Source organism: Equus caballus, chromosome 2 (assembly GCF_041296265.1).
Source record: "Equus caballus isolate H_3958 breed thoroughbred chromosome 2, TB-T2T, whole genome shotgun sequence".
In the NCBI taxonomy this organism is placed as follows: domain Eukaryota; kingdom Metazoa; phylum Chordata; class Mammalia; order Perissodactyla; family Equidae; genus Equus; species Equus caballus.
The window spans coordinates 22,374,758-22,398,363 of NC_091685.1; the positions used below are offsets into that span (position 1 = coordinate 22,374,758).

The 23,606-nt window shown below is 54.3% G+C and overlaps 2 protein-coding genes across 2 annotated transcripts; both read right to left on the minus strand.

The window, feature by feature from the left end:
* Positions 1-783: 783 nt before the first annotated feature.
* GJA4 (gap junction protein alpha 4) lies at positions 784-3,490 on the minus strand. The gene is made up of 2 exons (XM_005607220.4): positions 3,379-3,490; positions 784-2,331 (listed from the first exon to the last, which is right to left on the minus strand). Exon 2 carries the CDS (start codon positions 2,312-2,314, stop codon positions 1,313-1,315), a length of 1,002 nt encoding a protein of 333 aa, XP_005607277.1. The 5' UTR covers positions 2,315-2,331; positions 3,379-3,490; the 3' UTR covers positions 784-1,312.
* A 7,410-nt stretch (positions 3,491-10,900) lies between these two features.
* GJB3 (gap junction protein beta 3) lies at positions 10,901-22,288 on the minus strand. The gene is made up of 3 exons (XM_001503717.5): positions 21,999-22,288; positions 14,798-15,082; positions 10,901-11,872 (listed from the first exon to the last, which is right to left on the minus strand). Exon 3 carries the CDS (start codon positions 11,835-11,837, stop codon positions 11,022-11,024), a length of 816 nt encoding a protein of 271 aa, XP_001503767.3. The 5' UTR covers positions 11,838-11,872; positions 14,798-15,082; positions 21,999-22,288; the 3' UTR covers positions 10,901-11,021.
* Between the last annotated feature and the right edge of the window lie 1,318 nt (positions 22,289-23,606).

Here is a 23,606-nt window from a genome sequence, read left to right on the forward strand (position 1 = left end):
CCCTGACCGTTCCCTTCCTCCATACCTTTGCACGAAGAGTTTTCTTTGCCTGAAAACCTGTCTTCTTCCACTCTAGAGCGAACTCCTATTCATTTGTCAGGATCCAGTTCAACTGTTCCTTTTTTTTCTGCAAACTTTGTGACTCAGAGACAAGATTTGGTCCCTCCACTGGACCCTAACTGTCCCTTCCACCTCTCTATACTGCCAGTCTGTTCTCACTGTATGAGTTTTAGGTGCATGGCGGGGAGACAGGATGCAGGCACTTGAGTTACTCCTTCTGGTGGGCAGACTACAAAGGGCCAGGGTAGGAGAGGGTAAGTGATCTAGACCTGCCTCCCCAAATACCAAGGGGTCCAGGACGAGGTGGGATGGGGTGGACTCTGAAGGGCTTGGCTGGCAGGCAGGCTTGGGGAGCAGAGCATCCAGAAAGGAAGCCCACTGCAGGGGGCAGCGTGGCCGGGGCACTGGATGGCCGTGGGGCAGGAGGGGGACAGACACTGCCTTGGCCACTGATTAGTGGGCAGGTCGAGGGGGCTGGGGCAGTGTGGATGGAAAGAAGAGGGCCATGCCTGAGGCATTTAAAGAGGCGGAGTGCTCAGGACCCAGGGCTGCTGAAAGGCAGCATGTATGGGTTTGAGGGTTTAAGGTGCTGGCTGGAGTTGGGGTTGCAGAGGCCAATGAGAGAGGACGCACGACTGAAAAGAGGAGCAAACCCAGGCAAAGCACCTGCACCCCCACCCCCCGGCCCGAGGCACATCATTACAGCATGAGGACACACCTAGCTGGTGATCAAGTCCTATTTATTTTAAAGCATAAAGAGTGGAACTAGCCAGAAGTGATGACAAGACGACACCAGTCCCCTTGACAGGGCCAGATCCAGCACAGGCTCTGTCTGGGTGTGTGATCAAGGCCAACCCAGCAGCCCCCACCAGCCTTTTCCTGTGAGGACAGGGTGTGAGGACACCGTGGGTGGAGGTTAATCTTCCACGAATGTGGGATGGGGCAAGTTGTCTCTGGGTCCCTCTGAACCAGGTGAAACAGGCAAGAGGGTGCACAACACTCTTGGCCCATAGCACCGCGAGCTGGCTCTCTCTGTGCCTGGGGCAAAGCTGTGTTCTGGAAGGGAAACTGTGGTTCCCTCTGGCCACTAGGAAGACTCCAGGTGTTCAAGATCAACCTGAAATGAGGCCCTCTGGCCAGCAAGCACCCATTCTCCCACCCCAGTCATCTCTGCAGAGCCTTCGAGGAGAGTGCATCTGAGGCAGCCCGACTTCCCGGGGCCCCACTGTTGGCTGACACAAGCCCCAAGTCCCTACACATACTGCTTCTTGGAAGCAGAGCTGTCGGGGCGTCTGGGGGATTTCTGGCCACTCTGCGGGGATGGGTCCAGGAAGAGGGGGGGCCCGGAAGAAGCCAGCCCCTCCTCCGTAGTCAGGTTGGCCCAGATCTGTTCATCGGACGAGAGCCCGTTGTAGGTAGGGCATGGGGGGGACGATGGCCCCTCGCCCATGGGGAGGTAGAAGAAGACCTGGTCTGCATAAGGCTCCGAGGAGGTGCCCTGGGCTGGGGGGGCGTCCTGGCCCTCCCTGGCCTTCATCCTCTGGCTGAGGGAGCGGCACAGCAGGTGCGCCAGCTCCAGCACGTTGAGCACCAGGGAGATGCATCCGACAACCAGCATGAAGATGATGAAGACAGTCTTCTCTGTGGGGCGCGAGACGAAGCAGTCTACGAGGTGGGGGCAGGGTGGGCGCTGACACACAAACACGGGCTCCATGGTCCAGCCATAGAGACGCCACTGGCCATACAGGAAGCCGGCTTCTAGCACACTCTTGCAGAGCACGCTGGCCACATACGTGCCCATCAGCGCGCCACGGATCCTCACGCGACCATCCTCCGCCACTGAGATCTTGGTCATCTGACGCTCGACAGCTGCCAGCGCCCGCTGCACACGCGGGTCCTTGGCTGACAGCGCCCGCAGCTCCCCCTCCTTCTGCCGCAGCCGCTCCTCGCGATGAGACAGGTAAATGACGTGGCCCAGGTAGACCAGGGTGGGCGTGCTGACGAAAAGGAACTGCAACACCCAGTAGCGGATGTGGGAGATGGGGAAGGCCTGGTCATAGCAGACATTGGTGCAGCCGGGCTGGGCCGTGTTACACTCGAAATCCGACTGCTCGTCGTCCCACACCAACTCGCCGGCCGTGCTCAGGACGAGGAAGCGGAAGATGAAAAGCACCGTCAGCCAGATCTTGCCCACCACAGTCGAGTGCTCCTGGACCTGGTGCAGCAGCTTCTCGAGGAAGCCCCAGTCGCCCATGGCTCCCGGGCCTCCGTCTGCAGGGAGAGAGAGGACACTGTCAACGTGGCATCCTTATCGGCTGTCCTAACAACAAGTGCAGAGAGGGTGGTCATGCCCATTTTACCTACAGAGAAACTGAGGCTCAAGGATGGAAAGGACTGGCTTGCGGGCTCACACCCAGCAGAGTGGTCAGGGCTAAAAGCAGATCTTTGGATAATGGCTGCTAAGCTTTGGCAAGGTTACAGGTAGGGTCCCCGTCTAGTCACACATCTGTGTCCCTCTTGTTCCCAGTCAGAGTCTCAGGATGACCACAGCCCAAGGAGATCTGGATCAAGTTGAGGCTCCTGAGCCCACGGGAACAGAGGTTCCACAGTTGTGCCATGGCCCTCCTCCCTTTTGCCCACGATAGGCTGTCCCCAGACAGTGGGGGTGGTGGTATCTTCAGCTTCTCAGGGGGCCCAAAGCCTCAGGTCCCTGCTCCCCTCCACATCATATCTCACCCAGCTGGCCTCACTCTAACCTCTGAGCTTTTGGTAGGGGTGGGTGGGAGGGTGTGAGGCGCCAAAGGCAGCAACCTGCACTAGCTTCACGTGTCAGCAATAGTGACCACCTGCAACTTAAGTACAGACACTTGACCCTGTCCCTTTTCACCATCCCTTGCGGCCAAAGCGGTTGCTGCCAAATTCTAGATTTTTAAAAGGACTAGTCACAGCAGGGTGAAGGCACAGGCCACTAAGTTCCCAGAACATCTGCCCGGGGGTCAGAGGAGGTAGGGGAAGGGGGAGGGGAGGAAAGCTGTTTAGAGCCAGGCTCTGGAACCAGACCTGGGTTCAAATCCTGACTCTCTCTCACTAACTGAGACCTGGGATAAGTGATGACCTCTTAGCACCCCAGTCTCCTCGCCTGTAAAATGGAAATAATAATATTCCTATCTCCTACGGTTATAAGGATACAACCAAAGAAGGTAGGAACCTCGCTTAGCATCAAGCCACTAGCAAACCTCAGCCCCTGGAGACTGGACCGTGTGCCCTCCCATCTCGTCGGCTGGCAGGTGGCGCCCCGCCCCACCAAGCCCAACTCACCGCCTGCCTGCCTGCCTGCCTGCCTGCCTGCCTGCCTGCCGGGCGGCCCAGGTGGCAGTGGGGACGCACGATGTCCGAGCGGCGCCGACTGAACGGCACCCCGCCGCCTTAAATAGCGCTAAGGGGCGGGGAGGTGGCAGGAAATGGATGGGAGGGCGGCGGGCGCTGGTCAGAGGGGGGCGGGGATGGGAGCTGAGGCTCCCCAGACCGCCTCTCAAGGAAGGGCCCGGGAGGTGGCCCTGGGAGCTGGGGGTACAGGGGACAGAGAAGCCCCCTGCCTTCCCCTCCTTCGCTCCCTGCCTGCTATTCCAGCCGGTAGACTCTCCCAGCCTTAGTTTCTTCAGCTATGGAACAGCAGTTCTCCAAGGCCACGTTTTTTCAGGGCAGCTGGATTTGAAAGGATTACAGGAAGAACTTGCTGATCACGGCAACTGGGCTGAGGGGCTGTGAGGGATGGGCAGATGGGGATGAGGGTATGCGGGTCTCCAGAGAAAGGCCTTTCCTTGACCTGGGGGGGGGTCTACTGCCCTTGGCGAGAAGAAAGAACCACGCTGTGCCCCACGCTGTGCCCGGACTTGGCAATCAAGGCTCATTAGGACATGGGGAATCACACAGAGAGAGAGGGGTTGTAATCCGCCCTCCCTAGAGTCTGGGGTGGAGGTGGGGGTCTCAACCCAGCTGGGATGCAGAAGTCTCAGACATCTGCACGCCTGGGCGGGCTACACAATCAGAGGTCACTCAGCAGCTCCCACCCACCACTTGAGACAGGCCATGGGGGACTCTCTCCACCTTTAGCTTGGATCTCATTCTCATGCTTCTAAATGGGGGGAGGGGGAGGAAGGCATCCAAAGGAATTAAGGGGGTGGGCAGAGCCCGCCGTTGTTCATTCAGGCATCACCCCTTCAATGAACATCAGTGAGAGTCACTGCGCGGCAGGCATTGTGTGTGGAGCTGGGGGCTGACCATAAACCAGCCACATGTGGTCTCTGGCCTCCAGCTCTCACTGGCTGGTGCAGGAGGCAGGAATCAAGCATTTTGGCCCTTGGGTAAGAGTAAAATTATAATGCGGAAAGTTCTCCTGAGAAGTACAGGTGACTCCCAGGAGACTGGATTAGGAGGGTTTCCTAGAGGACACTGCATTAGCCAGCCGGGCGGCAGCATGATATAGGCAGGAGGAATAGTGTGAGCAAAGGCCCCAGGACCTGGGCTGCGAGGCCTTGAGACCTTGGCCGCTGCCCCCAGGGTGCTGAGACTTCACTGCCTTGATGGGCGGGCACGGCAGAGCCCAGAAGTTGAGACTTTGCTGTTGACCCCTGTGTCCTTAGGCAAGTTGCTTAAACCCCTGTGCCTCAGTTTCTTCGTCTATAGAGTGAGATAGTAACAGTTCCTACTGTGTAGGGTTAATGGGAGATCCAGTCAAAGCACATAGCAGCATATTGGTACACAGGAAGTTTTTAAGTGAGTGGTGGCTAAGAACATTGAGACTTGGGCTGGCCTGGTGGTGTAGTGGTTAAGTTCGTGGGCTCTGCTTCAGCAGCCCAGGGTTCACAGGTTCTGATCTTGGGTGCAGACGTACGTACCAGTCATCAAGCCATGCTGTGGCAGTGTCCCACATACAAAATAGAGGAAGATGGGCACAGATGTTAGCTCATGGACAATCTTCCTCACCAAAAAAAAAAAAAACCCACAACAAAACAAAAAACAAAACCAAAAATAAAAATACTGAGACAAAACATTTATGACAAAAAGGGTCTGTGGGGGGTCTTGGTGGGAGCAGAAAGGGCTGAGGGGGAGGAAGCTCAGGGGCCTAGTGTGGGTGGAGGGATGGGGCAGTAAGGAAAGGGAGGGTAGCAGGTGGGGGCCAAGGCCTGGGGTTGGTGGCATAAGGTCCCTGTTTGTCCACAACAGGATTCAGTCCTTGGACTCCCAGTGGCCCCAGGCGGGGTCCCTGAGGGTCCTGCCTTCAGCCCTAGCGGGAGGACGTCTGGGGCAGTGAGTGTGGTAGGCTCGACTCAGACCTCAGAGCTTCAGGATCAGGCTGAGCCGGCTTCCCCTTCCAGGCCTGTCCCTCAAGGCCGGCTCAGCTTCCTGGATTTCTGAAGCTGACAACTGGGCCCCCTCAGTTCTGACCCTGAGGGCCTGAGACTGGAAGTCCCTAGGGACAGCTTCTCACCACACCCCCAGGCTCTCCCAAAGCCTTTCTGATCCCCTCTGCTGGGAAGAGGGGAGGAGCCGGTGCCGACGTCAAGGCTGCCGTCACCCTGCTCTCTCGCCTTCCTCAGGGCCTCCGGAGGCCAGCGTCTGAATGACCCGGCCCCTTCCCAGGAGAAGGAGAAGCCGGATCAGCCACATCCTGGCCATTCCACCTGGGACTCAGCCCCAGAGCCCCACACCTCCCTCCATTCCCCTTGCCCTGACCCAGATTAGGCCACCCTCTCAGTGGCCTCCCAGCTGGTCTCCTGGCCTCCAGCCCCACCCCTCCAACCCAGCCTCCACCCTTCCCCAGAAATAGGACCACAACACTACTCTGCCTAAACCCTTCCATGGCTCCCCATTGCCTCCTGGCCTCGGCCACTTCTCCAGCCTCATCCCTCTCCCCCTTCACTCCATGATCCAGCCACACTTAATAACTGTGGTTCCCTGTGCACTCGGCCTTTGTCATGCTGTCCCCTCGGCCTGGAGCACCCTCACCCTTCGAGGTGTTCAGGAGTTTGCTCCATGTGGCCTTCTCCCGGAAGTTCCCTTGCTGCCTCCACTGGGTTAGGTGGGCCTTTGTGCTCTCAGCCCCTCAGGCTGCCCCTGGGCGTGTTGCTTTTCAGTTTTATTTTTAATTGTGGTGGGGAAAAACACATGACATAAAATTTACCATCTTAACCATTTTTAAGTGTAGCATTGAGTAGTGTTAAGTACATTCACATTGTTGTGCATCAGATCTCCAGAACTTTTTTATTTTGCAAAACTGACACTATAGCAATTAAGCAACTCCCACTTCCCCTCCCTGACCTCGGGTGCGTCATTTACTTGTCTTTTCCCCTCGCCCATTAGACTGAGATCCTCTCGAGGGCAGGCAGGTGGGTCTGGTTTCCATGTCCAGCGCCCAGCAGGGCACCAGGGCCGTGTATGAATTTACTATTTAGTGAGCACCCCCGGCACTGTGGAGCTGTCCTGGATGCTGGAGCTGAAGCAGGAACAACAGAAATCCCCGTCCTCGTGGATTTTACATTCCAGCTGGAGGGAGACAGATGGAACAAAAGATGGACCCTGTTGGGTGGTGATAAATGCCATGTGGGAAGTAGGAAGGGAGAACTGAGGGCGCAGGGGCTGGCAGTCTCAACTCTGACTAGAAGAGAAGAGCATTTCTCACTAAGCAGTTGACATTTGCCACAAGTCCTGAAGGAAGGGAGGGAGCCTGGTGGCTCTCTGGGGGAAAGAGCATTCCAGACAGAGGGAGACAGTGCAAAGGCCCTGAGGGAGGAACTGTGCCTGCTGTTTCCTGCTTGGGGAATAGCAAGGAGGTCAGTGTGGCGGGAGTGAAGTGAGCAAGGAGAAGAGATGAGTTCAGAGAGGGAAGGGAACAGATGGGGTAAGGGGTGGGGCTGGTCTTGTAGGCCCCTGAAGGCCTGTGTGAGATGCATTTGGAAGTTGTGGGCAGAGATGTGACATGGCCTGACTTAGGTTTTACAGGGTCACCCTGGCTCCTGTGTTGGGAATAGACTGTGGGGTGGGTGGCACACCTAGACGCCCCTCTGCCATGCAGGACTTGCTGCTCAGCTGTGCAGAGTCTGGTCAGCTTACAGCCTCCAGCGGTCAGGTCTGCTGCAGCCGTCCAGGTGGCCAAGCTCTGCTGGGGTGGCTCCAGGTGACGACTGAGCCAAGTGGTGGTCAAGGGCCCCGCCATTTCCACCCAATGGGACTCCTCTAATGGACAGTCTTTGTCTAAGGGACACAGAGCTCCCTGCAATGGTCTTGTCACTCAGCCCTCCTTCCTCTTCTTCCCATTCACCTGTGTTACTCCCCAGTGCACCCTGTGCGCTCTCAGCTCTTCCTCGGCGTCTGCTCCCCAGCGTGGGGGCAGCCAGCAGGGAGACAGACGCAGCAATCCAGGTGACAGGTGATGGGGGTGTATTAGTCAGCTCGGGCTGCTATAACAGAATACTACAGATGGGGTGGCTCACACGGTAGACATTGATTTCTCACAGTTCTGGAGGCTGGAAGTCCAAGATCAGGGTGCCAGCCTGGTCAGGCTCTGAGTGGGGGCCCTCTTCCTGGTTTACACAGGGCTGTTTTCTCATTGTGTCCTCACAAGGTGGGGAGAGAAAGATCGTCCCTCACGTTTCTTCTTATAAGGGCGCTAATCCCATTCATGAGGGCTCCACCCTCATGACCTAATCACCCCCAAAGGCCCCACCTCCTAATACCATCACATCAGGGGTTAGGATTTCCACATAGGAATCTGGGGGGACACAAACATTCAATCTATAAGAGGGGGCTTGGACCAGGGTGACGAGTACAAAATCTGCTGTTGACCTTGGGCTGCAGGGTGGCTGTTACATCACACAGGAGATGTGGACTTGAAGGCTGTGGATTTGACATCTAAATCTATCCTATGCGTGATTGAAGGAAGCTTACAGTGAATCCTTGCGCGATGGGGGAGGAGGCAGAGCCTGTGCTCTGAGAAGAGAGGGTTAAGGGACATGAGAGCCACCTTGTGGTGACAGTGATGTGCACTAGGGACTCTGGGTGGTGAACAGTGGCCTAACACATACAGGGTGAGAACGGTGAGCTGCACTGCTCAGAACAGCTCTGGGCCAAAGGTGGGACACAAAGGGCTGGAACATTCCCTCATTCATGGTCCTGACCCCCAGCCTGGAGAATTGGGGCCAGGATTAGACACCCAGTCCGTGCTGGGATAGCTGACGACATGCTCTGCTCGCCCTGACCTCTAAGCCACCCTGGACCAGGCAGCGGAACCACCCTGGAAGATGCAGGCACGCGTGGTAGCAAAGTAGATGGAGACCACCCCTCCCTGGGACCTTCACAACCATCTGGTCCAAGCTGGGCTGGGGTGCAATGTGCCTGGGCAGCAGGCAGGGGCTTTCCTAGGCACGGCTGTGCCTGGATATTGTGGGACACATTAGCACTGTACTAATGTGTTACCCACAGCATCTCCTTTGATCTCTGTAACCATCCTGGGAGGAGGCACTGTCCTGAGTGTTGGGTGAATTTGTTCCCTTTGTCCCTCAGATTTCCTCTCCACAGTGCTCTGTGCCCTGGGAGGCTGCCCCCTACCGACTGCCTCAACAGGCTGCCTCGGCCTCTGGCTTCTGGTGGGGTTAGGTCACTGGGACCACTGGCAGGCAAGCAGGAGAGGGAGAGTGAAGTTGGGGTGTTCCTTTGGTCACTGTGGTCGGATGCATCCTTGCAGCTGCTGTGTGGCAACCCTGTCCACTGCTGCCCTGGTACCAGCCCCTGGGGACTGCAGCGCCCTTTGTGGGTGTCCTTAGTCATGCCCGTATCTTTTCAAACAGTTCCTTGAGGAAACTCTTTAAAGTTACTCGGTTCGAGTGTGCCATCTGTTTCCTGCCAGGATCCTGGTTGATATAGTTCCCGTTGTACTGATGACAGGGCTGAGGTTCTGAAAGCTTGCCCACGGTGCAGTGTGGTGGAGCTGTCATGAAGTGGTTAAGCTGTGATTCAGACCTGGGGGGTGGTGTCATGAAGTGGTCAAGCTGTGATTCAGACCTGGGGGGTGGTGTCATGAAGTGGTCAAGCTGTGATTCAGACCTGGGGGGTGGTGTCAGCCCAGCCCTGGGCCCTTTAAACTTGGCTGGCTTATTCACCCTGCTAATGGCCGCACGAGAGAGCAAAGGTGAGTTTGAGCAAAGTCACAACCTGTTCTGACTCCACGGTGACCCGACCTCTCCCTGCCTGCACTGGCTCTTGGCTCTCTGCCTCCTGCATTCTGGCTCCTGGCCTTAGCTTGGACAGTCATTAAATGTTCCTCTGGGTCAGGAGAGCCTTGCACCTCCTTTTGTTTTTCATTCCAGTCTGGCTTGGATGTTTGTGTCCCCGAAATTTCAGGTCACCGCACGGTGCCGGGAGTGGGGCTGTGAGCCAGGGGTTGGTTAGTCTTCTAACCAACAGAAGTTAGTGATTCTGTTCCCCCAGGCTCTGAGCGCTTCGGGCTCAGCTCCTGCTCCCCTACGTGGTCCCAGCCTCCTGCCAGGGGCCTGGTGTGGAGAAGAGGCTCAGGGAAAGTGGAAGGAGCTGAATAAGGCTCGGGCGAGGCTGGGACTGTGTGCCTTTACACGAGACGCTGGCCTGTGACGAGCACACGAGGAATGAGAGTATGAATAATGGGTTTTGTGTACACAGGGTGGGGACGCAGGTTGTAGATGACTAGGTTACAAAGGAGGAGGGAGTGTGGTTTGTCTACAATGTGAGGATAGTGTGTGTGTGCGCACAGGGCAGGGTCTCCCCGTAAACAGCTGGGAGCGCTGTTGTAGCGGGAACACAGCGCCCTCTTGTGACCTCATCTAGAATCACAACCTTATCTAGACTCCAGATCTAGAATCTCAACCTATCTGTAGGGTCCACCTCCTGCCTCCACTTCCAAGCCCGCCCCAGCTCCCACCTTGGTCAACCCCAGCCCCCACCTAATTCAGGTCCAGCCTAAGTCACAGCCCCCACCCTCGCTTCACCCTCAGCTGTGGAGCTCTTTCACCTCCCGAGGGCTACCCTCCCTGCCCTCAGGGTCTTGCGGGTGGCAGTGTGGGAGGACAGAGGACGGTCAACCTGTAACAACACAGTCCCCTACCCTGGACCCCCATCTCTCCATCCTTCGGCCAAGGGGACTGCTGGAACCATCTCCCGCGGTCCCCCATCCTTCCCTTCTGAGCTGCTCTCACAGACCCTATCAGCACATCCACCCCGAGTCCCTGGGAGCTGGCACCCCAGCACATTTGGGGGAAGAAGATGGAAGCAACGCTGCCTGAGGCTGGGGGAGTAGGGCTTGGGGGTGGGGGGGCCTTCCCCTGAGGGCAGTGGTGACCCACAAGATCCCTGGGTGTCCTGAGCAGGGGCTGGTGTCACCAGAGCCTCCTTCTCCTCTTCCCAAGCTCGCTCTCAGGCTCCAGACCTCCCTCCCACTGCTGGGAGAGTACTTCCTCCCCACCCGAGGACTCCTGAGGGAACGAAGATTTCCTTGGGTCTGGTGCCCCCAGCCCAGGGCAAGCATCTCTCTTTTTGTGGCCTCTAGGCTTCCACACCTGATGTTTTTTTTCTGCTAGGAAGCACTTCTCACCTCAGTTGAACATTATTTCCTAAGGGAAGCCTTGCCTGTCACCCCCTCCCGGGTTCGGGCGAAGCCCTGCTATGAGCCCCCTAAGGGTCCCCCTGCATGCGGAAGTTAATTTGTTTGTTTCAATGTCTGTCTCACCCGCTGGCTGGCGCTGGGCCTGTGGTGTGCCCTATACCCAGGTAGACAGCACAGTGCCCAGCGCTCAAAAAATATCTGCCAAAATGAAACTGGATAGTTTAGTGAATTTAAAGTGGTGGCGCCCAGTACCTCTAGGACCCTCCACCAGCATGATACCGCCCCGCCTGTCTCCACTGGCAGCCCAGTCTTGCTCCCCAGCCCGTGGTCAGATGGGGGTCATGCTGGGTGGTGAAGCACACGGCTTGTCACTGCCGGGGTCCAGTTCCAGCTCCCCAGCCTCCACCAGCAGCTTGTGGTGGCGGTGGCAGGTGGAGGCCTGGCTGGTGGAGGACGCAGGGCTGTGGCCCCCTGGGGGCCTGTTCTTGCTCCTGCCTCGCAGGATCCTGTGGAAGATGAGGTAGCAAATCTCGCAGATGGTGAGCACGATGCAGACGGCAGAGGCGCCCACCATGAAGTAGGTGAGGACCTTCTTCTCAGTGGGCCGGGCGATGTAGCAGTCCACAGTGTTGGGGCAGGGGGCCACGTTGGTGCACTGCACCAGGCGTGGCATGCCGAAGCCGTACCAGAGAGTGTGCAGCAGGTAGAGGAAGAGGAATTCGATGATGAGCTTGAAGATCAGGCTGAACAGGTAGGTCCACCACAGGCCGCCGTGCTTCTTGCCTGTATTGTCGTACAGCTTGGCGCACTGGTCACCGTGTTTCAGGCGGTGCTTCCTCTCGCGCTCCTCGCGGTAGGCCACATGCAGGATGACCAGCAGTGAGGGACATGTGACGAAGATGAGCTGCAGGGCCCAGAGGCGGATGTTGGAGATGGGGAAGAAGTGGTCGTAGCAGACGTTGGTGCAGCCCGGCTGCTTGGTGTTGCAGTCAAAGTCCTTCTGCTCGTCCCGCCACACGCGCTCCGCGGCCACCACGTACACTAGCACACGGAAGACGAACACCACCGACAGCCAGATGCGCCCGAATGCCGTGGAGTACTTGTTCACACCACTCAGTAGGGCCTGAAATGTCTTCCAGTCCATGGTGCCTGGTGGGGGGGGCCGGGCGCCGTGCCCACCTGACACAACAATAGGAAAAACCAGGTTATTGAATCGGTGACATTTACTGAGGATTTACTATGTACCAGGCATTGTTCTGAGTTCTTTATGTGGATGGATTTGTTTGATCATCACAACAGTTTTACCAGCTCAGAACTATTCTTCTTCCTAAGCTACCGATAGGAAACTGAAGCACAGAGAGGTTAAGTAACCTGCCCAAAGTCACAGAACTAGTATGCTGGAGGGAAGGGACTGTGCATTTGCTGATAATAACAATGAGCGTTTATTGAGCATTTCCTATGAGCCAGGCACGGAGCTGAAGACTTTATGTGCAGGATCTCATTTAATCCTTATAACAGGCCCAGGAGGTAGACACTATTATGTTCCCCATTTACAGATGCAGAAACTGATAATCAAATGAGATAATGGTTGCCATGGAGTACACACTAAGTGCTCAATAAATGGTTGCCGCTCTCTGGGAAATTTAGAGGTCAAGGCACTCATCTAAAACTAGAGTTGCATTTGAGGCCAGGCTGTCAGGTCCAGGCCTGTGCTCTCTTCTACCTCCTCTCCCCTTCTCTGCTGGATGCCTGCCCCAGCAGGTTCTTGCGTTGATGCCTCGTTGATCCTGTGAGGTTGGGCCCATGAGCCCCATTCTATAGAGAGGAAAATGAGGCCAGGAGAGAAGAAATGACCTCCCCCAGGTCTCACGGCCAGCGGGTGGTGAAGCCGGGAGACCAATTCAGATTGGGGGTGTCTGGCAGGGTAATGGTCTGGCTCCTGGGGACACCAGATCCAGGGAAAATCTAGGGACAACTCCCCCCTCCCTGTGCCAGGGCCTGGGGGGAGCCCCAGCCACCCCAGCCATGCTGGGTGCCAGGGCTTTTTGGTGGGGAGACAGGCTTTGCTTAGGCTCTGGACTCCCGCATCTTCCTGACCGTCTCGGAGTGACTCAGAGGGTGTGGACGGGTGGGTCTGCCTGAGTGTACCTAGTGCCGGCACACTGCCCTGGGTGTGGGAGCCTGCACCTCTCCACGTGCATGTGTGGGCCTGCGGGCACATGTGGGTGCTCCTGGAGCTGGGGTTGTGACTCGGAGCATGCAGGAGCCTGCGGGGCCACCCCCTGCACCACCGCTTCTCACCCCTCCACTGCCACCACCCTGGTCCAAGCCCCCGTCGCTGCTGCCTGTACTATTGCCACGGCCTCCTCAGTGGCCTTTCCCCGCCAGGTCCTGCACCTCGAGAGTCCATTACATCGGATCATGTCACTCCCTTGTTTAAAACTCTACTCACTTCTCATTACGCTTAGACTTAAACCAGATGAATGAAATTAAACCAGCTTAAACTAGATTCTTCCTTCTCACCCTCCTCTCTTACACTCTCACCCTACTGCTCTCTGCTCCAGCCACCCTGGGGGCCTCCGGTGCTTTGTAAGTATTCCTGTTGCCTGGAATGCTCTTCCTCCAGAACCTCCCATGTCTGGATCCTTCTCACCATTCAGGCTTCTGCTCAAATATCTCTCAGGTCTCCCCAGATAAACCGGAATCTGGGAGCCCCTGCCCTCTCAGTCACTCTGCTTCTGTCCCCTTTATTTCCTTTATAGCATTTAATCACCATTTGAAATTAAAGTATCCGTTTATTTTTTTGTTCTTATTTATCGTCACTAGAATGTCAACTCTGTCGTGCTTACTGCTTTATAGTCAGTGTCTAGTGCTTGGCACACAGGAGGTACTCAATAAATGTTGAACGAACAAATAAATGAATGCGGAATCCAAGAGGCAGCTTGGAGGGAGGGGCTCTGAGGTGCCCCCAGGAGCCCCAGGGGGCCGTCTGGACCAGCCTGCTTGGGGGAAAGACTCAGCAGCTCTGGAGAGAGGGAGAAGGTGTCGTTCCTTTTCAGCATCTCAGCCCTCCTGATGCCTCTTCTCTAGGAATCTAGGACAGGCTGGGGTGACAGAGGAAGACCCCGTCCCTGGAGACCCTCCTCTTCTCCCCGACTCGGCTCCTCCTAAGACCTGGCCTTGGGGAGCCGTAGTGAATGTGCAGTGAGCGTGCAGTGGCATCTGGATTCACACCGCGGCTATGCACTTAGTAGCTGGGTGAATACCAAAAGTCCCCTCCTCTCCTTGACTTCTTTTCTTTATTTATAAAGGGAAATAATTCCTACTTTCTTGAGCTGTTGTAAGAATCTTAAGAGGCCATTCCCTCCCCAGCCGGCCACTCACCTGGTGAGGGTTCAAGAACACTGGAGGGGAGATTGGAGCCCTGCCCACTAGCCCCGAGGAGGAGGGGAGGGACCCTAAAGTGTGCTTCCACGTCCCACGGCAGCCCACCTGGGTGCAGCCCCCTCTTGGGCCCCCGCCTTCCACCTTGCAGTCCTGTCGGCTCAGGCCTGTGTGACACACCCCTGGGACGCGACTCACCGGCAAAGAATTCCCTGCAAGACCAGCCCGGGACTGGTGGAGCCGGTTCTGGGTCCCCCTGGAGTCTCCCAGCACCAGCTCCCAGCCATCCGCTTTTTCCCAGCCCCGGGACCACGCCGCGCCCAGCTTTCACTCCCACTTCCAAATGCACCTCCTGGCCCCGCAGGACAGAAGTCCTCTTCCTCCTTTCCGTGTCCCCCCGCCGCCACTTAGTTTCCCTGCATTCCAGGCAGCTCCGGAGCTTGCAGACGTGGGGAGGGGGGTAGGGGTCCGGGAAGCTTCCAGTAGTTGGAGCTCCCACCCTGCCCAGAATCGAGGGGCGAGAGGCAGTGGTGGGGTTGGTGGCGGAGGTCCCTCCACCCTCTCCCTTCCCCGCGCCACCCATCCTCAGCCTGGAGGGGCAGGCGGGATCAAGCACCGGCCCCGCCGCCGTGGGTCGCCCGGGAGCGCTCAGCGTCCGGGGAGCCCACCCCGCCCTCGCCCTTGTCCCTGCCCCTCTCCCCGTCCCCGCCCGGTGCTTACCTGCAGCGGCGCGGCCAGCGCGGGGCCGGGACCCCGCGTCCCTGAGGCCCGCGGCGGTGGCGAGCGAGGCGGGAGCGGAGCTCCGCGGTGGCGGCGAGGCGCTCCCCGGGGGCGGTGAGGAGGAGGGTCGGGGGAGGAGCTCGAGACCCCGCCGGCGGCCGAGGGTCGGCTTCTAGGCCCCACGCAGCCACGGGTTCCCGGGGCCGCTGGTGGAGGGGCTCGTCGCTCGTCTCAGCCTCCGTGTCTTCAGGTGTGAAATGAGGGCATCGGTGGCCATGGGCAGGGCTGTGGCAAAGTCTCCAATGAGATTAGGGGCGTGAAGGGCTCTAAACTGTTAAGTGCCGTCGCCGAGGGCCGGACTGCAATCATGAAACTGCCTACACTCGTTACCACGGAGCCCGTGTCCGCGCCCTGCCCGTCCGGTCCCCGCCTGCAGCCCGGCCTGGACCCCGCAGAGGGGCGCTCCGGGGGGTCTGCCCTTCCGCACGAAGGGCCGTCGATGGCGGTGCCATCGGCTCCAGCATGGGCTCGGGCACTGCATGCGTCCTCCAAGGAGGCGTGTGCCCTTTGGAGAATCTTGTGTCCACAGAGGGAAGGGGCACGTTGAAACTTGTCATTAGAAAGGAGATGGAGGGGATCCTTTGTCCGCGGGTCGGGGCAGGATGCGGGGAGGTCGTGGCCTCGTGTTACTACAAGGTGCAGATCCCGGGGGAGGGATTTGAGGGAGGGTGTTGCGAGGGTGGGGGAGGTGGGGGGGGGAACCCCTAGAACCCCTGCGAGGGGAGGTGGGCCTGCGGCTGGCCCGGTTGTGGGGACAAGGACGAGTGCGCCATGACTAGGAACCTCATGAGAGCCCCTGGTGCTCCAGCCTTGTCGGGAAACCCCAGGGTTTCCCATCTCCCTGGGAGTGCCAGGATCTTAGTCACCACAGGGCCTGAGCCCGGGCTGTCTGGACGGAGACGATGTGCTCACGCAAGGGTGACTATACGTTGCATTTTCCCAGGACTGTGCCAGTTTACCCCTGGGGCCCTGATATAATGAACAGCACCCCCTTTTACTCTCAAAAGTGGCCCCAAGCTTGGGAAGATCAAGTCACCCTGTCACCCTACCTGCTATTCGTGGTAGAGAGCTGACACTGCTTTGGGAGCTTGGGGACGTCTTTGTGCCAGAGACTGTTCCACGGGCTTTATTTCATCTCACAGCCCAGATGAGGAAGGTATGACCCTTCCTGCTTTTATGAATGAGGAAACTGAGGCACAGAGACATTACGTGACTTGCCCAGGGTCACACAGATAATAAGTAGCAGGGCCAGCTCTGGAGGCCTCAGCCATGTTGACTTTCTGGATGGGGCAAAGCCAGAGGGCAGATGCCGTCTTATACTCGCTGGGTCATGGCCCTTGAAAATCGTTGCTGAGACTCAACAGCACTGGGGTTGTCCGGGTGCTTCTGTGCATGTGTTGACGTGTGAGTATGACAGTGTCTTGTGTATGGGGGGGGGGTCCACGAGTCTGCCACCTGCTCCCTACCACCTGCCGCTCTGCTGCATTTCAGAGCAACACCCGCTCCTTGCTTCCTCACCTCCTAGTCACTCTTCCACCCATTTGAACAATGTTTCTGTTCCTCCCATATCACTAAAGATGGCCCTGTCAAGGTCACTACCGGTCTTCCTGACGCTCAATCCAACAGTCTGTCCCCATCCTCCTGCCCCTTCAGAAGCACCTGACACAGCTGACCACTCCGTCTTTCTCAAAACACTTTCTTCCTTTGGCTTCCTTGACACCGCACTCCTAGGTTCTTCGTACCTGGGACGCCGCACGTCATCATCTCTGGTGTGGGCGTGTCCCAGGGCTCAGCCTCTTCCCTCCTGGGTGAGGTCATCCTGTCCTGGGCCTTCCAAGACCATCTGTTCACGGATGTGTCCGCATATCTGGTGCCGATCCTGACTTCTCGCTGAACACCACCAGGTTTCAGTGACTTGCTGTTCCTTCCTGAGATCAACTGCTTCTTCGACCATGTAGATATTCTTCTTTCTGCGTGTACCCTATGGAGTGTGCTATGCACACGGTTCTGCGCTTTGCTCTTTTCATTTAACAAAACATAGGACATTTTCCTCTATCAGTAGATATAGAGCCATCTCATGTTTTTAAAGCCAGATGTATGTATTCCATTTTCCCCAAGTAGTAGATGTAGAGTTTGCTTTAAAAAACAAACAACCCCAGCTGAATAGTATACATACTATAATATATTTAGTCAGTTCCATATTGATAAGAATTAAGGCTGTTTCCAATCTTGTATTTTTTTTCCCTATTAAAAGCATCATTGCAATGAATATCCTTGGACACATTTTATGTTATGTCTATAGGATATATTCTTTTTTCTTTTTTTAAAGATTGGCTCTGAGCTAACATCTGTTGCCAATCTTCCTTTTTTTCCTTCTTTTTCTTCTTCTCCTCAAAGCGCCCAGTACATAGCGGTGTATTTTAGTTGTAAGTCCTTCTAGTTCTGTTATGTGGGACGCCACCGCAGCATGGCTAGACGAGTGGTGCTAGGTCTTTGCCCAGGATCCAAACCGGGGAACCTTGGGCCACCAAAGTGGAGTGCATGAACTTAACCACATGGCCATGGGGCCAGGCCCAGGATATAGTCTTAGAGGTGGAATTTTTGGGTTAAGATTGTATACTCATTTAAAATTTTGATAGATGTTGCCAAATTCCCTCCATAGATGTGTTAGTTTACACTACCATGAGACATGAGAATGCTTGTTTCCCCATATACTCACCAATATAGAGAGTTATCAAACTGTATGATCTTTGCCAGTGGTATCTCATTAAACTTTTATTTTGCATTTCTCTTATTATGAGTGAGATTGAGCATCTTTTCGTATATGTAAGGGCCACTTGTATTTCTTTTTCTGTGGACTGTCCTTTGTTTTTGCTCATTTTTCTATTGGATGGTTGCCTTTTTTTATTATTTATTTATTTATTGAGTTATTGAGTTATTGATAGGTTACAATCTTGTGAAATTTCAGTTGTACGTTAATGTTTGTCAGTCATGTTGTAGGTGCACCACTTCACTCTTTGTGCCCATCCCCCACCCCACCTTTCCCGTGGTATCCACTAAACTGTTCTTGGTCCATAATTTTAAATTCCTCACATGAGTGGAGTCATACACAGATTATCCTTCTCTCGCTGGCTTATTTCACTTAACATAATTCTCTCAAGGTCCATCCATGTTATTGCAAATGGAATGATTTTGTTCTGTTTTGCAGCTGAGTAGTATTCCATTGTATATATGTACCACATCTTCTTTATCCATTCGTCTGTTGCTGGACACTTAGGTTGCTTCCACGTCTTGGCTATTGTAAACAGTGCTGCAATAAACATTGGGGTGCACAGGACTTTTGGGATTGCTGACTTCAGGCTCTTTGGATAAATACCCAGTAGTGGGATGGCTGGATCGTATGGTACTTCTATTTTTAGTCTTTTGAGGAATCTCCATACAGTTTTCCATAGTGGCTGCACCAGTTTGCATTCCCACCAGCAGTGTATGAGGGTTCCTTTTTCTCCACAACCTCTCCAACATTTGTTGCTATTAGTTTTAGATATTTTTGTCATTCTAACGGGTGTAAGGTGATATCTTAGTGTAGTTTTGATTTGCATTTCCCTGATGATCAGCGATGATGAGCTATTATTAATTTCTTAGGAGCTCTTTACGTATTAAAGAAATAAGCCCTCTATGATACAAATAGAAAAGATTCCCCCACACGCCAAATGACATTTGTATTTTGACTTTGTACATGGGTTTTTTGCCATGTAGAATTAAACATTTTTTAGGTAGTCAAGTGTATCAATCTTATCTTTTATGGTGTCTTGGTTTGGTCATAATTAGAAACGACTTCCCTACTTTGAGAATTGAAAAAAATTTGTCTCCCATGGTTTTTTCTAGCTGAAGTAGTGCCTTAATGATGTAAATCAGATCATGTCACTCCCTATTAAAACCCTGCGTGACTTGTCATTACCTTTATATCAACACCCACTCTCCTGACATTGGCCTACAAAGCCCCAAATGACCTAGTCCTGCCTTAGCTCCTATCACATGTCCCCTTGATCACACTGTCCAGTCACACTGGCCTTCATTCTGCTCCACAAACAAGCCACGATCTGTCCAGCCTCCTGGCCTTTGTATTTGCTGTTCCCTCCGCGTGGACTGCTCTTCACCTGGCAGGTCCCTCCTCCTTATTCAGGTCTCACCTTCTTACAGAGAAGCTCTCTGCTCACCCCATCTGAAGTTTCCTCAACCCCTTTCTCAGCGGTTACTCTTTGGAACATTCTCTGAAATTATCTCCAGGAGAGCAGAGAGCTCGCCCGTGGTGCTCCTGCTGTATCTTCAGGTCATGGAATGGAGCAGATGCCTGGTCACTATTTGTAAAGTGAACGTTGGGTGCCCCTAAGGTTGTGTGTGAGAACTGTCTGTTTGTATGTGAGGCTGGGTAGTTGTGTGTTGCGGGGGCAGTGCGGGGAGTGTATGTGTGTGTGTGTTGTGAGTGTGTGTGATTGCAGAGGTGGCTGGGAGGGTTTTGTGAGGTTGTGTGCGTGTGTGGTTGTGTGTGAGGTGGTGGCGCGTGGTGGTGTCTGTGTGAGGTTCGATTAGTCTACTCTGATGACCAGGCGATTTTCTTGCCTAGCTCCAATCATTCTGACCCCGACAGATACTGCCTCCTCACTCCTAATATCTGGCAGTGCCCCCAACCGCTGGCCTTTGCTTTTTCTGGAATGGGCTGGAAGAGTCTCCATTCCAGAAGGAGGCTCTGAGGACGTCAGGGCCTTGCTCTCCCAGCGCAAAGTTCTGCTCCCCGAGCAGGGGAATGTGTGGGAGGCCATCTAGGCCATTCCCCTGCCTCAGGGCGAGGCTGTGTTGTCTCAGGGCTTGGCAGCTGCCCAGGCAACCCCCTCTCCCCTCAGGGCCTACACCTGGTCTGGCGGGACGGACCCTAAGTCTGCCATGTATAGTGTTCCAGCCCAGGCCTTGGCCCAGTCTGCTCTGGCTCCCAGGCCGCCCCCTCTGTCTGAAACTCTGCTCAGGCCTCAGGCAGGGGCTTCCTGGAAAGGGGTGGGGCCTTCCCTCTCCATCTGGGATTGTCCTCGTGTTTGTGCGTGTGGCAGGGCCCTGGGCCCTCTCCTGGGCCCGAAGGCCCTTTCGTCCCTTGAGCAGACAGGTGGGGCAGGCAGAACCGTGGGAAAGCCGGTCAGGGGGAAGGATGGGAGCTTTCCAGCCCTGCTCCAGCGTGTCTGCGGCTGTGGTTCGGGAGGGAGAGATGTCCCAGGACCCAGGCTAGAATGTTGCTTTCCTTCCAAGACACCCACAATGACTTGGAACCTCTGCCCGCACAACTTCATCCTCAATGGAGGTAAAACACGGCGAGTTGCTGTCAAGATTCAACCATCCACACGTGTACTGGACCCCACTTCTTCTCGCCCAGCCCAGGCCCTCACTCCGCCTCCTCTCTGTCTCCTCTGTCATCACTTTTTGCTCTTTACTGGATCTTGCCCATTACAGTAAACGTGCTGGTATTTCTCCATCTTAACAAACAAACTAACCTCCCTTGACTCCACTTCTTCCAGCATCTGCCTCATTTCTTTCCATGCCTTGATAGTAAAACTCCTCAAAAGAGTCACCTTGATTCATTCTCTCATTTTTTCTCTCTCTACCCTCTCTTGAATCACTGTACTCAGGCTTGTGCTCCCCACACTGCACCCGACCACTCTTGCCCAGGTTCCCAGAGCTGACGTTCAACCCTCATCTTTCCCTGTACTCCCAGGACATTCGGCTGCCAGGGCGTCAGCCTCTCCTGATGTTTCTCCTTCCTTTCTGGCTTCTCTTTCTCAGTCTCCCTCGCTGGTTCCTCCAGATCTCCCTGACTTCTAAATCCTGAGGTGCCCTGGGGCTCAGTCCTGGGCTCCTTCTCTTCTCTGTCCTCAGTCACTCTCTTGGTAACATCATCCAGTCTCAGGATTTAAAATATCAAAATTGGCTGACAGCTCCCAGATACTTCTCTCCAGCCCGGACTGTTCCCCTGAATCCAGACCCATAAATGCCGCTGCTTCTTGACCCCTCCCTGTGGATGTCTGGTAGCTATCACAAACTGATCACATCCCAAATTACTTATTAATAAGTGATGCTAACTTAGGATTGCCAGATTTAGGAACAAAGCCAAACAAAAACAAAAACAAACCCCGCAAACCAGCTGCTCAGTTAAATTGGAATTTCAGATAGTGCATGCGGCACACTTATACTAAAAAAAAGTTATTGGTCGTTTATGTGCAACTCAAATTTAACTGAGTGTCCTGTACTCTCTCTGGCAAACTACTCCTTATGTTCCTCTCCAGTCTTCTCTTCCCATTCTTCAAGTAAATGGCGGTTTTACTCATCTACTTGTTCAGGCCCCAAACCTTAAAGTCATTTTTGATTCTCTTTCCTCATACCCCACATTTGATGTCAGTGAATCATTTTGGCAATACTTTGAAAATATTTTCGGAATCTAGCCACTGCTCGCAGACTCTGTTAATATTATCCTGTAACATTGAATCCATGGGTCATTTCTTTCCTGCATTTTGGCAGTAGCCTTATAACTGGGCTCCTCGCTTTATCCCTTGTCCCCAACCATCTGTTGCTAACACAGCCACCAAGAGGATCACGCTCCCTTTTGCTCAAAACGCTCCACTGGCTTCCTGCTCACTCAGAGTGACAGCCAAAGGCATCAGGATGGCCTGTAAGACCCTGTGTCAGCTGGTCCTCCTCTGGGTCATCTGAACGCGCTGGCCTCATTTTCCTGCCTTGGTGGCTTCCTTGCCATCCCGGGTGCACATGGGGTCTTCCTCAGCCTCAGCACCTGTGTACTTGCCCTTCTTTCTCTCTGGCACACTTTTGCCCCGGATCTCTGCCTGGCTTGCTCCCTCACTTTCCCCGGCCTCCCACCTACAGCTGCCATTCCCCTCCCAACACTCCCTACTCCGCTTCTTGCTATATTTTTCTCCTTAGCACTGTAGTCGTGTGACATATTTTATGTTTTGCTTATTCTTCTTGTTAATTGTCTCCCCCATCACTAGACTCTGTGAGGACAGCCATTTTGGTCTGTTCTGTCCACTGCTTTATTCCCAGTGCCTAAAACAGTGCCCGGCACGTCATAGACAAAAGTACTTACCGAGTGAGCAAATGAAACGCTTCGAGCGCAATAAGCTCCTGTCCCAGGCCGGCACACAGCAGCTGTTTAATCAGTTCCCTTCTGGCTTAGCATTCCCCACTCCTACCCTCCAGAAATCCCTCCCTGACCACCTGCCTTCCTCCAGGAAGCCTTTACTGACCGAACCTCATCTGTTTCCCCTCCTTCCTGCCACCAGGACCAAACCCACGGTCCTCAAGGGTCAGGCGGGCTGGCTGTCTGGCTGAGTCTGTTTGTCCTCATCTGGCATCTGCTCTCCTTCTGGCTGGGAGGAGGCTTTTGGCTTGGGCTGTCCTTTGAGCTGCAAGGGTGTTGGCCTTCAAGGTGGCTGGGAAAGCCAGCCTGGGGTGAGGCATATGCAATATGTCTCATATCAGCTTGCCACCTGCAGTGTGGGAGCTTCTGGAGCCTTGAGCTCAGGTCGAGGAGGTGCTGGGCACTGAGCACATGGGAATAGAGCCTAGACTGGGATTGGGCTGCAAGGCTATGGTTCCTACATTCACTGTTCCTACAAATTGGGGACCTGAGTGAATGGTTTGCCACTAGCTGAGCTGGGAAACACAAGAAGAGGAGCAGGTTGGGAGAGGCAGAAGAAAATGATGGGGACAATGTGCCTGGAGTTTACTAAATGATATATGTGTTTGTAAATGAGATTCCAATGCAACCATTTTGACAAGGCCATTGGGACATTCTGACATGGCTTGTAAAACCTTTTCTTAGTATGATGCAAGTGCACAACAGACAATTTCGTCCCATCCCACACTCCATCCCTGAGCCTCACCTAATGCCCAATACTGAGCCCGTCGCAGAGCCTCAGAGGTGGAGGGTGGCTCAGAACCGGGTGTTTCATGCAGACAATTATCCTCTGTGTCCAAATGCCCTGTTGGGGTGGTCTGAGTTCCCTGTGGGACACATGTGTGTCGGTGTCCAGAGGCAGCTGGATGTATGGGACTGGGCCTCGGGAAAGAGGACAATGGGAACCCTTGTGCTTTGCTGGTATGAATGCAAAATGGTGCAGCCACTGTGGAAAACAGTTTGGTGATTCCTCCAAAAGTTAAGGTAGAATTATCATATGACCCAGCAAGTCCATGCCTAGGTATAGACCGGACAGATCTGAAAACAGAGACTCAGACCAATAGTTGTATGTGAATGTGCATAGAAGCGCTATTCACAACAGCCAAGACAAAAGTTTGGAAACAACCCAAATGTCCATAAAAGGAAGAATGGATAAATAAAATGTAGTATATTCATACAATAGAATATTACTCAGCCATAAAAAGGAGTCAAGTTCTGATGAATGCTACAATATAGATGAATCTTGAAAACATTATGCTAAGTGAAATAAGCCAGACACAAAAGGACAAATATTGCATTATTCCACTTATATGAAATATCTAGAATAGGTAAATTCATAGAGACAGTAAGTAGAGGTTACCAGAGGTTGGATGGAGGGGCGAGTTGGGGTTATTTTTTAATGGGTACAGAGTTTTTGTTAGAGGTGATGAAAAAGTTCTGGAAATAGTGATGATGGTTGTGCAACCTTGTGAATGTAATTGACGCTACTGAATTGTACATTTTAAAATGGTTACA